The sequence below is a fragment of the Chelon labrosus genome (genome assembly GCF_963514085.1).
Source record: "Chelon labrosus genome assembly, chromosome: 1".
NCBI lineage: Eukaryota > Metazoa > Chordata > Actinopteri > Mugiliformes > Mugilidae > Chelon > Chelon labrosus.
Window position 1 is genome coordinate 26,344,516 of NC_140337.1, and position 13,320 is coordinate 26,357,835.

A 13,320-nucleotide genomic window follows, 5' to 3' on the forward strand; every position below is an offset into this window, starting at 1 on the left:
CCACTGCATACAGGATGGCAGAAGCCACCACAGAGTGACTTTAGTGGGTCTTTATATACTCTTCTGATGGTTTTAGAGGGTTTTCAATAATTAGTGGTTTGCTGATGTGTGACCAGAAGAACTTGGTACAATGTTAAAGTACAATTCCTTGGGACCTGCACAAGAAGTACACTGGCTTCTGATTCCATGTGGATGGATTTAGCACAATTCACTTTCAGTCATGGTTATTAATTGGTTTTTGTATAGGTCACTGTATAATGACAGTAAAGGCTAATATGAATTATTGTTGGTAATTAATGATGTTCAGGATGATAACTGAAGATCATTGTTTGCATGAATCATACATCATCACAGATTAGATCCTAAACTGATCGTACACACAACTGAAGAACTTCTGTGGCATTAATGAATAATTAGAGAGCTCCTGTTTGTTCTTGGGTAAGAAGACCCTCGACCATACATGAACACAAGAAAGACAATCTGCTGCTGGTGCTGGGAAATAAGAATGAAAAGGAATGAACCTGATTAAGACACAGGGAAATGTTCTGAAATCATTCATTCACTTCATAAATAGATAGTTTAACATTTAACATTTAATACATCAGTAGTTTACACTTCTTAACTTGTCTCTGTTCAATGGAGAATGGGACATATTTCAGACTGGAACCAGTCAAACATGTTTCACTCCAAATATTTCTCTTCAATGTGCTCAGAGCTGCTGCTGCTGTCTCTACAGCTGATGATGGGATTTGTTGTCCTCTCAGTCCCCCAGGTGGAGGTGGATTCAGGGGTGGAGTCTGTCCAGCTGACCTGGAAAACCATAGCTCACCTGCCTGAAGACGCTAAAGTGGAGTGGAAGGACGGATACAATGTTGTGGTCCATGTGTATCAGAACGGCTCTGACCAGCTTGAAGACCAGCACCAGTTTTACAGAAACAGAACGAAGATGAATGAAGACCTGCTGAAAACTGGAGACCTCAGTCTGACCCTGAAATACCCCACAGATGGAGACAACAACATCTACACCTGCACCGTCTACAACAAGAAGGAAAACATCCTGATGAAGAAACAAGTGATGCTCAATGTCAGAGGTCAGTACTGTAGATACAGGTCAGAGGTCAGAGGTCAGAGGTCAGTACTGTAGATACAGGTCAGAGGTCAGAGGTCATTATTGTAGATACCAGAGATGGGACCAAGTCTTTGTCCTCCAGTCCTACACTTTTCATTTCGACTCTTTTTAACAGTAATAATATATTACATTTAAATGACTTTTAAATACTTTTTAAACCTATATTTATTTATCATAATGTGATAAAACATGTATCAAGTGAAAATGTCTAAAAACTAAGAGCTGATCCTTCCATATGACGCTATCAACCAGTTCCATTTAACTCATCTGCAACAATATTTTTCCTTTTAAACTTTCTTTGCTGAAACAAACATTTGATCAAATGTGGAAAAGTGCAGACATTTATTTTCCAAAGCACTAGAATGAGTTCCACCAGAGAGAGAAAGAGATTTTTGATTTTTTTTTTTTTTTGATTTTTGAAAAACATACTGGAACAATAAATAACAACGTTCATCATTTCATCAACAGAACCTACTTAAACAGTATTAAAGGTTAGAACATCTCCAGACACAGAGCATATCACGTCTTCATAGCACCACCTCTGGATAAAATCAGTCATGTTACTCACTGTGCTTCCTGTCCAGTTCTGTCCTCCACCTTATTTCTTCTACTACAGTAAATGGACATTTTTGCCATTGTTTATGCTGGAGGACAGTGTTCCAGGACATTTTTGCCTCCACTCCAGTGAGTAGTGTCTCCAATTCACTTTTTGTGAAGTTATTCTTTTTTTTTTTTGGGCCTATGAGGTATTCCTGTAAAAACTGCAGTCTGAATGTTGTTAACCTGCTCTGTATATTTATCAGGCCATGTCCTGTCCATGTCCACTCTGAGGCACCCAGTGTAATTTATCCCAGAAAATAATTAACAAGAACAGCTGTAGCTTCGCTGTTAGACCTTTAGGTGGCTCTATAACAGCTAGCCGGTGCCAGAGGGCCGACGCAACCAAGTTATTAATAACTAACACCCGGCCTCTAAAAGATCATTTTATTTAATTTGACTTTCATCTTTTCTATAATTCCGTCCCAGTTTTTCTGCACCATGTTCTCGTCTCCCAGATTTACTCCCAGATATTAAAAACCATCCTTTCTCCACTTTACTTTCCCTGGTAGACTTGGTAGTCCTCTCTTCCAGTTACCAACTGCCAGAGCTTCACTTTTCTTCCAGTTAACTTTTGCAGATGATATCACACCAAAATCATTTACAGTGTGTTCCAGTTTTCTGGCCTCTTCCTGGTTCTGAATAAAAACAATAAGATCGTCAGCATACGCAGCTAAAACATGTTTCTCATTACAACCTTGTATAAACAACCCCTCCATGGTGGTTCTTATTTTACACAGCAAAGCTTCGATAGATAACGTGTACAACATACCTGAAAGAGAGCAGCCCTGTCTCACCCCTCTACACACTCTGAAGGGGGCACTTAGACCTCCTTTAATCTTCAGTACACTTTCAGTGTCTTGGTACAACACCTTGATCATAGCTATGACACCAGGGCTGAGACCAAACCTCTCCAGGATCTTCCAGAGGTAAAGGTACTCAACCTGGTCAAAAGCCAAAAGAAGAACTGAACAGCTCTCCATCTTCTCTGTACTCAGAGCTGAACAGCTCTGAATAAAAACCTGTTGTCCGTCTCCTGATGTCGTTGTCATCTGACCTCGATATCAGCAGATGACCTCGATTTCCAGTGGAATCTGCTAAACTTTGTAATTCCACAGTTTCTGTCTCCAGATAATTCATAGATCTGGTGATGTCACGTGTGACACTGAAAGTGTACTGTTGACAGAGCTGCTTTATTTCCACCTTCCCATAATCCCACCACTGCCTCAAAGATTTAAAGTCTGACTTTCTGTTCTTAAAACATCTCCAAAAGAATCTAAAACATCTTTAAAATGGAAATCATCCAACAGAGCAGTGTTAAAATGCCAGTATGCACTCCTGGACTTTAAATTAGAAATGAAAACATTACTAGTAACTAACAAGTGATCAGTAAAACCAATAGGCATCATTCTGTCGTCTTTAAAAACATTAAAATGATGTTTAAAACAATAAAACCGATCCAACCTAGCCAGAGAAATAACATTATCTCTAGTGTGAGTCTAGTATTGTCTTCTGTCTCCATTTCTTCTTCTCACACATCCACCACTTCATGTGTTTTCAGTACATGTTTTAAAGCAACCTGTGATGCAGTGTGTGGTTCTACATGGTTCCTGTCTAGTAAATGGTTTTCAAACAAAGCAGAGCTCTCCTTTGCCCCGGAGGAATCTCTGCTCTGCTGGTGTATCAACCAGAGATTAACATTTAACATTTAATACATCAGTAGTTTACACTTCTTAACTTGTCTCTGTTCTTATTTGATTTATTTATTTATTTGATAGGGACAGTGCACATTAATGAACATCTATTCAGACAGCAATAGACGTAAATATGATGGATTATACCAACAATGCTAATTTGCATCCACTAGGCAGGTAACACAAAAACATGATAAGACATAGGACAGGACAATAGATCACAATAAGAGGACAACATAAGACAGTACATTACTAAGAAGAGAAACATCAGTGGTTACAAGACTGGTTTGCTTTCGACCACTGCTTGAGGTGAGATTTGAAGGTTTGTAATGTGGGACACTTGTTCAATGGAGAATGGGACATATTTCAGACTGGAACCAGTCAAACATGTTTCACTCCAAATATTTCTCTTCAATGTGCTCAGAGCTGCTGCTGCTGTCTCTACAGCTGATGATGGGATTTGTTGTCCTCTCAGTCCCCCAGGTGGAGGTGGATTCAGGGGTGGAGTCTGTCCAGCTGACCTTCAGAACCACAGAGCTGCCTGAAGACGCTAAAGTGGAGTGGATGGACAGAGACAACAGGAAGGTCCATGTGTATCAGAACGGCTCTGACCAGCTTGAAGACCAGAACCAGATTTACAGAAACAGAACGAGGATGAATGAAGACCTGCTGAAAACTGGAGACCTCAGTCTGACCCTGAAATACCCCAGAGAGAGAGACAGTGGACAATACCTCTGTATAGTCTACAACAAAGCGGGAGACATCCTGAGAGAGAAACATGTGGAGCTGAAAGTGAAAGGTTTGTTTGTTTCTTTCAGTCTCTGTTTCTTTCTTTCTTTTTTTATTTCTCTCAGTACTGTAGATGGAGGTCAGAGGTCAGAGGTCAGTATTGTAGATGGAGGTCAGAGGTCAGAGGTCAGTGATTTTCCATCAGTCTGTACCAATAGAAGTCTACACTGTAAATTCTAACAAGTTGAATTTACTTAAAGAAATTTAGGAAACCAATTATCTTGGGAAAAGTAAGTAAACAAACTTAATTGTGTGAAGTAGTGTGAAATTATTATATTTCAGTGAGTTGTACTTGTTTGAAGTGGATTACACTACAATACCTCAAGTGAAGACACAACAAATTTCAAGTGGTCTGCTTGTTTTGGCAGAATATATTAAGTTAATGTGACACAAAGTATCTGAGTTGCAACAACTTGATTTGAATTTAATTGTACTGAAATACATTAAGTTCTTACAACTTCAAAAACAAGTACAGCTCACTTAAATATAATAATTTCACACTACTTCACACAATTAGTTTACTTACATTTCCCAAGGTAATCGGTTTCCTAAATTTCTTTAAGTAAACTCAACTTGACCGAAACTCAATAAAGATAAGTCACATTAACTTAATATACTGTGCCAAAGTAAGAGAGCAGTACTTAATTTTAAATAAATGCACAATAAATACCTTAAAGTTAAAAATAAGAATTCACAAAATGGCATTACAAACATGTTTTTTATTTCAGTATCTGTAAACAACAACAACAATAATAATCAACATGCTGTTCATTCAGAAACTTGTCTAGAAAGAGATCATCAAAGGTCGAGTTTGGCTGAACAACTGAAGAGGGAGAATAGATAAATAAAAGGTCAGAATATCTCTTTAGCACCACATATACTTAGTTTTTAAATGGGGTTCACCAGATTTGAATGTGCAGATACATGAAGACATGGTGTTGGGGAGGTCCTTGTGAAGCGACCATGCTTTAATCTATGATGCTTTAATAGCTGGACTCGTTCTGGAGAGATAAAAGTGCAGAACTTCCACATCCACTGCATCCCTCTTCCAGTAGACACTTAAAAAAAAATACAGAACAATAAATTAGACTAAAAGAGACAGTGACCACCTATTGTAATGTCTAATGTTGAAGTATTTGGGATTAGCAACCTGCCCATTGAGATGTTACTAATTATTTATCATTGTTATTATTCGTCATCATATTTTATATTTAAATCCAGTGATAGAAATAAAAACAAGTGTAAAATGTATTATATTAAGACTGTTTAGTCACCTATATTGTACAGTCAGAATCTGTTTTGGAAACATCAAACACTTGTCTATAATCTATAAGACTATACCAAAAAACATTTGTCACATTCATCATAATTTTTTTTTTTTTTACAAAGGTTTTTTAACGTAATAATTTTGCAATGGTGAATCAAACTAAGACACAAAAATAAACATGAAATAAAAATGACTAAGAGTGACAATACCGTCTCAGAAGGATTCTGGTCCAGTCTACTGAGAAAGCTTCTTATCAACGAAGCAGCAGTGTGGGAGGAGGTGTAGTGGGACGAAAAGAGACAGTTATCTGGTGTCCTGGTGGTCAGAACAGTCCTGGTGACAGAGGGGACCTGTCACCAGGGACTAGCAGGTTTAGGAATAGCTTCTTTCCCAAGGCAATATCAATTTTGAATGGAGCTAAACTTTTTTAATAATGCTATTTGCATTGTTACTCAGCACTTCACGCTCATTTATTTCTTTACTATTATTTATTACATGTTTTTATTATTTATTACACAGGCTGCATGGAGGATGTTTGCAATGTTGCAATGGATGGTGGGTGGATGTATTGAAACGTGTGTATGCATGTGTATGTGTGTGTGTGGAGGAGGATGTAAATATTGCAATGAATGTGTTGTATTAGTGTATATATGTTGACGCACTCTACTGGAGTGGCTCTATGAATCTCATTGTACCTAAATGCAATGACAATAAAGGCATTCAAATTCAAATTCAAATTCTAACTGTCACAGACACCACCTAAGGAAGGCTATATGGAAAATAAATAAACATAAAAAATGTATTAAATCAGAACAATTTTAACAGTCATGTGTTACCACATCCTCATGTCCTTCATATCTAAGCAAGATTAAATGATGAACTGATTAATATTGTTTCAATAATGTTTCCAGATTAGTGTATTAAAACAGACAGCAGCAATGTATTACTTAAGGATAAGCATCACTAATTAATCTGACCTGCAGTTCTGAATGTCTGAATGAAAGCAGTACCCACCTGTCTCCTTTCTCCTGTGTTGGTTTGTTGGTTTTAGTATTTAGGGTCATACCACCTGCATGAAATAAACCAAACTGGGTAAAGTCACTAATCTGTGCCAGGCGTCAGCGTTTATCAAACTACTGTAGTTATAAAGAAGTGTAAACATTATTGAGTGTAATGTCCGGTTGTGGCGGCTATGATAACATGATATTTTCCGTGTTTACCGCATGGACTGTCCCGCTGCTCCAGGCATCACTCAGACTGTATTACCTTTCTCTACTGGGTCAGTTATGACCTGTCTGGAGCAGCGGGGGTGTACTGAGCCCGAGAAGAAGAAAGCGCTCAGGTCGAATGTTGTGTCTACAAACTGTAACCAACAAACCTTAACTGACATTACACACACAAGCTAACATGCTAACAGAAAGTCAGAAAGTCAGAGATGTCAGCTTTCTTCCAACAACTCTCATTCCGATCATTAAATTTTAGTTTAGTCTCATACCACAAACCATGCTACACACTCAGAGAAACCAGGTTCATATAACTTAAAGAAACAAGTATGCGGGTAAAAAGTGCAGAAAACTCGGTGACAGAAAGTAAACTTAAAAAACTAGTATGAATTAAGTTAAATACACTAATTCATCATAAGTCAGGACATTGTTTGCATTTACAGTCTAATAACAATCCTCCAGTAGTTGTTCTTTCACAGCTTTGAGTCAAGTCAGACCATTAGAATAATACTCACATGACTCTGGAGAAAACATTTGAATTGTTTCAAAACAGAAAATGTGAACCTGGTGTGTTATGAGCTGATTTAGAGAGAATGATCTTGTTTGTGTTCAGTCAACAGAAGGTGGCTGTAGTTATTAATGGTTGTAATAACTAGAGAAAAAGAAGTAGAGGTCAAACCAGACACAAATTAAACTAAAACCTTGACGAAGAAGAAACAAAGACAGACGCTTTAGACATGTGAAGAGACGCTGTGTTGCTAAGGTGGACTGACAGCATGGAACAACAGGACTGTGAATGGACAGGAAGTTAAAGAGGGAAGTGTGGGATCAGGAAGGTACATGGCAGGAACAAGAGGTGGGCGGTTCGATCCCAATATCGATAATATCGATACCAACATTGGTATCGAGATTGGTCGATACCAGTGTAATGAGATCGATACTTAAGTTTCAGTTTCTCTCATTTCATTAAAGAAGCGACCTGACTCTGTTTGTCTAGATGCCGCTGCTGTCACAGAGCAGATCAGGCTCATTTTGCTCCTCCTCCACCTCGCGTGTGTTTGTTGTACCTTCACGTGACTCTGCGGCGCCAGGTGACCGAACAAGCCCACCGCTACCAGCCAGGCTCGGCCAGCAGCAACGCATTACACACAACGAGAGAAAGAGTAGGGCTATTTGGTTATATTTTCGGGCCGAAAATGAAACGATAGCAAGTTGTACTATTTGTAAAAAGGTGGTAAGATACAGTGGTAACACAACAAACTTGTAAAACCATAGGCTATAGAAATTTTTAAAATCCCCGCACTAAAGGAGAGAAATGTTGTCTTATTTTTATATTGTATTGTAAATCCGAAACATGTCCTTGCATTATTTATAATATTTGTTGTGGAGTGATAATTTTCTACACTTTGTTTATTTAAGAAAAAAAATCCAGAAAGAAGTTCAATGGACGGAGAGATTTAGTTTTTATTGTAGTTTCTGAACACTGCCTGAAAAATAATTTGTTTTTATTTGTCCTCAAGGGATCATTTTGTGTTGTTTCTGAACAAAAACTTTTATTGTGATAAAGTATTTTCTATTTACTTATAAACCGAATTCTGTACTGGACTTTAACTGATTAATAATCCAAAAGGCAAATCACGAAAACACTTAAAATGTCATGAGAATTAATTCAGATTTGGATTGATGGCGCATCCACCTTAATTTTTAAAAAGTATTGATATCGGTGTCGGTATCGGCGATATTGGCCCAGTATTTACTTGGTATCGGATCAATACCAAATTTAGCGGTATCGCACACCTCTAGCAGGAACTGAATCTGGCAGCAGGAGGATGAGGTCTGGAATATTGTAATGTTGATCATGTGATTTGTTGTCCTCTCAGTCCCCCAGGTGGAGGTGGATTCAGGGGTGGAGTCTGTCCAGTTGACCTGGAAAACCACAGCTCACCTGCCTGAAGACGCTAAAGTGGAGTGGAAGGACAGAGACAATGATGTGGTCCATGTGTTGATGGACATTTACAACAGGAAGGTCCATGTGTATCAGAACGGCTCTGACCAGCTTGAAGACCAGAACCAGATTTACAGAAACAGAACGAAGATGAATGAAGACCTGCTGAAAACTGGAGACCTCAGTCTGACCCTGAAATACCCCACAGATAGAGACACCAACACCTACACCTGCACCGTCTACAACAAGGAGGGAAACATCGTGATGAAGAAACAAGTGGAGCTGAAAGTGAAAGGTTTATTTCCTTTCTTTCTTTCTTTCAATCTGTATTTTATTCATTCTCTCATTCATTCTTTCTCTCTCGCTTGCTTTCTTACTCTTTCATTTTTCCTTTTCTTTCTTTCTGTCTTTCTCTTTTCTTTCCTTCTTTCTTTCTTCCTTCCTTCCTTCCTTCCTGTCTTTCTTTCTTTCTTTCTTTCTTTCTTTCTGTGTTTGAAATGCTGCGTGGAGCTGAGATCCATTGACACCACAGAGAGACAAAGAGACTGAAGACATGTTAGGATCTGAACTCTTCTTCTCTTCGCTGTCACTGTCATGTTAGATCCACAGATAGAAAAGCAGCAGACAGCAGCTCCACACTGACAGGAGACATTACTGTGAAGCAGCACATGGACAAACAACCAACCATCAAGACTCTGATCATCTGCAACACCTTTCTAGATCTCTGTCCTGTTCCTTCTGCTCTCATCTGCTTCTGTCCTTCAGCTTTCTCTACAATCATTCAATAAAGTCATGAAAACCTGCTGCTGCTGCTGCTGCTGTCTCTACAGCTGATGATGGGATTTGTTGTCCTCTCAGTCTGTCAGGTGGAGGTGGATTCAGGGGTGGAGTCTGTCCAGCTGCCCTTCAGAACCACAGAGCTGCCTGAAGACGCTAAAGTGGAGTGGTGGGACAGAGACTACAGGAAGGTCCATGTGTATCAGAACGGCTCTGACCAGTTTGAAGACCAGGACCAGATTTACAGAAACAGAACGAAGATGAATGAAGACCTGCTGAAAACTGGAGACCTCAGTCTGACCCTGAAATACCCCACAGAGAGAGACAGTGGAAGATATGTCTGTATAGTCTACAACAAGGAGGGAGACATCCTGAGATGGAAAACAGTGGAGCTGAAAGTGAAAGGTTTGACTGTTTATTTTCTTTCAGTCTGTCTTCCTTCTTTCATTCTGTATTTCATCATTTCTCTCTTTCATTTTTTCCTTTTCATTTATCTTTCTTTTTTCTTTTATTCTTTTGTTCTATCTCTGTCTTGCTTTCTTATTGTCTTTCATTTTTCCTCTTTCTTTCTGTCTCTTTCTTTCTTTCTTTCTTCCTGTCTTTCTTTGTCTCTAACTGTCTTGTGTCTCCTCTGCAGGCAGAGTCCAGGTCCAGGATGAGACGTCTCCTCTGATGGCTGAAGAGTCAGTTTGATCAGGTTGTTGATCTTTGATTATTGATCAGTGAAGGATCTGATGATGAATTAAAAGAAGATAAAGCTGCTGGTGGATCAGAGTTCATGTCAGCGACCTCCTCCTGCTTCAAGTAAAACCCTCAAAGTCAGTCAACACGTTTGGAAGAGGGAACTAATGAACTTCATTCAGTTGTCCAGCAGAGGGCAGTCCTGACTGAAACCTTCAACAAGACACAAGTTAACATGAGGTTTTTAACATTTCTGTGACTTCTGATGTGTTGATGAAACCAGGACTGAATGACGGAGGACAGATTTAAATGAGCCTTTCAAAACCAACTGTAGCGCCTTTAGCCTGATGTAAGAACACACTATGACACTAACATTCCCTCTAGGTTCAGAGAGCTGGTAATAGTTAGTCAAGTACAATACCATGAAGTTAACAGTTGACAGTTTATTGCCACAGATTAATTTTTTTTTTTTTTTTTGCAGTGCATGAAAATGAAAAATACAAAAAATAAAAAAAGTTCAAAAGAAAATGTTCCTCCTTCTTTCTAGAAGGGCAGAGTTCAGTTCAGTTCTGTGTTTTATGTGTGCAACGTTCTGATCATGTGGTTACTACCCGGGTAGATTTTTTTGTTATGTTCTTATCTGTGTCACGAGTGAAGTGAGATGATGTCTGAAGTTCCTCTGAATGGATTCCACGGTTGGCCGGGCCGTGCACCGTTCCCTCTGATTGGCTCGTCCTCTCTGGCTCGCCACCGAACCCCCTCGGTTCAGAATCTGAATCAGTTCTAATCCGGCAATAAACCAGTCTACACATAGCCTGGAATCTAGACGCGCCCCTAGCGGCAGCAGATTACATTTGCTTCCAGGGTCAGTCTAGTTACTCTCCGTTGACTTGAGATGTCGAAAAATCCAAGATGGACCGGGCCAATCACGAGTCGGTGGGCGGGGCTTAACACGATGACGACTGACCTGCGACCATAAGTTCCGTGAATTACGCGTGAGTTCCCCGTCCTGCTAGAACTACCAGAGCGATGGCTGCTGCTAGCGAACAACTTTCTTTCCAATCGGCTTTGGCCGCCGCTCTGAAAGACTTGAAGTTAAGCTTTTCTCTGAGAAAAGAACAAGAAACTGCACTGAGGTCGTTCTGACAGAAGAAGGATGTATTTGGAGTTTTGCCAACCGGATACGGCAAAAGTTTGATCCACAGCTTAAAAATGATTAATGCAGGAGAAACTCAACCTGTAGGCGAACTCATAAAAAAAACAAAAAACAGGATGCAACAAGAACTATTTAATATCTATTAGGATAAGTTTTTTCCACAACACATGCAAGGAACTCTCTTTTCCGTCGCTCTGACTACGTCACCTTCGTCGTTGCTCTGATTGGTTGTAGCGCTATCCTATTGCGTGGAGAGGGAGTTTGAAAGACAACCGTTTATCCCACCCCTCCAGTTGAGCCCTGTCTATGGAGAGTGTCCAGACCCTACATTTAATGTGGCTCTGGCTCGTCAGGCTAGTCTACACATAGAGTGCAGAACAAATAATCATTACTCTCATTTCTACTTCAAATCCATCCATCCATCCATCCATCTTCTAAACCCGTTTAGTCCTGTTAAGGGTCACGGGGGTCTGCTGGAGCCTATCCCAGCTGTCATTGGGCGAGAGGCAGGGGTACACCCTGGACAGGTCGCCAGTCCATCGCAGGGCTAACCCAGAGAGACAGACAACCATTCACACTCACATTCACACCTACGGGCAATTTAGAATCACCAATTAACCTAATGAGCATGTCTTTGGATGGTGGGAGGAAGCCGGAGTACCCGGAGAGAACCCACGCAGACACAGGGAGAACATGCAAACTCCGCACAGAAATGGATTCGAACCGGTGACCCTCTTGCTGTGAGGCATCAGTGCTAACCACCTCGCCACTGTGCCGCCCCTCTACTTCAAATCATCATCTTTATTTTAACAAAACACTATTTATATTTTTAAACAGCTCTATTAATCAAAACATCAGTATTTATCTTTTTAACCCTTTCAACCGTAAGTTAACAGTATTAAATTGTTCAGTGCAGTAAACACATTATGCACATTAACCAAAAAAAACTTTTTATATCACAACGGCATCATGTGCCATCTCTTTCTCTCTCATATGCTACAGTAGTGGCCATTTAGCTTAACCAGCTACACCATTAGCATTCCCAGTACAGGTAATACCTGAATTAGCTTAACAGCGTTAGCCGCGATTAGCATTAGATATCGGGGGACTCCGACTGCTTTTATGAATTTTCTCACATCATGCTAATATCAACAGCTAACCTCGGGGCTTAGCCTCGTAGCATGTAGCATCTTTCTTAGCGGAGTTCTCACAGAGGCTCAACACGGTGAAACCGGCTCCTTTCTCTCTCACACACACTCACTCTCACACACTCTCTCTCTCTCTCTCTCTCTCTCTCTCTCTCTCTCTCTCTCACACACACACACACTCAGAGTATATCCATAAGTCGTACCCTTTTTACAAGGTGTTGCACTTGCAAAATATAAGATTCGAGAGGGTCTTATCTGCAAGCCGAGCACGATGTGGCCTCATGATGATCCCACCATGACTGAAGACCCTTTCAACTGGGGCACTTGAGGCCGGCACTGAAAAAGCTCTCATTGCAACAGGAAAAAGTGCAGGGAGGATACCCCTGTTTGCATCCCAGAAGGACAGACAAGCCTGCCCACCACAAAGACCAAAATAGTTATTTAGTTGTGTCTCTGGGTTGGTGGTTGTGTCCTGCTTGCGGCGTTTTCTGTACTCTGAGAATAAGCCAGTGCTCTCTTCTTCCTGGTTTTCATTTTCAACCTCTTGGAATCCAGGACTCTGGGATGTTGTGTCAGGTCGCACCTCACGTAGAATCAGATCTAATAAAAAGAAAGTGAACTTCCTCATTCATTATTTCACAGCTCAGTTTGATATGCTCGCAAAATCAGCTCTAAAAATGTAAAATGTTGTGAATTTAATTTCCATAATTTGATAACAGTGACATGCCTAACTTTATATCATGTAAAATAAAAAATCACTGACCTTTCACCATGTCAACAATGTCATTCTTTATGTCATCAGTGACAAGCACATCATGCTGAAGCCACATCATGGAGAAAGCTGGGTCCAGGACAGCTGATCTGATGTAGAGTGGCTCAGCAAATGGCAGCTCTTCTCCTGATGCTGCTGATAA

The 13,320-nt window shown here is 40.1% G+C and overlaps 1 protein-coding gene across 2 annotated transcripts; it reads left to right on the top strand.

Moving 5' to 3' along the window:
- Window positions 1-1,064: 1,064 nt before the first annotated feature.
- LOC311488599 (butyrophilin-like protein 2) lies at window positions 1,065-10,677 on the top strand. Of its 2 annotated transcripts, XM_084545399.1 has the most exons (5): window positions 1,065-1,091; window positions 3,896-4,219; window positions 8,580-8,939; window positions 9,503-9,826; window positions 10,059-10,677. In XM_084545399.1, exons 1-5 carry the CDS (start codon window positions 1,076-1,078, stop codon window positions 10,112-10,114), a joined length of 1,080 nt encoding a protein of 359 aa, XP_084401525.1. In that variant the 5' UTR covers window positions 1,065-1,075; the 3' UTR covers window positions 10,115-10,677. The 2 variants fall into 2 exon arrangements, with proteins under 2 accessions (XP_084401525.1, XP_084401524.1); XM_084545398.1 differs by lacking the exon at window positions 1,065-1,091 and having other exon boundaries at window positions 2,868-4,219.
- The last annotated feature ends 2,643 nt before the right edge of the window (window positions 10,678-13,320 follow it).

What these genes read in the sequence shown, in the direction of transcription:
- LOC311488599 (XM_084545398.1), top strand. Translation starts at nt 3,775, where the DNA reads ATGGGACATATTTCAGACTGGAACCAGTCAAACATGTTTCACTCCAAA. An exon ending in TGTGGAGCTGAAAGTGAAAG is followed by an intron (nt 4,220 to 8,579) that starts GTTTGTTTGTTT and finishes TTGTCCTCTCAG; the next exon opens with TCCCCCAGGTGGAGGTGGAT. An exon ending in AGTGGAGCTGAAAGTGAAAG is followed by an intron (nt 9,827 to 10,058) that starts GTTTGACTGTTT and finishes TCTCCTCTGCAG; the next exon opens with GCAGAGTCCAGGTCCAGGAT.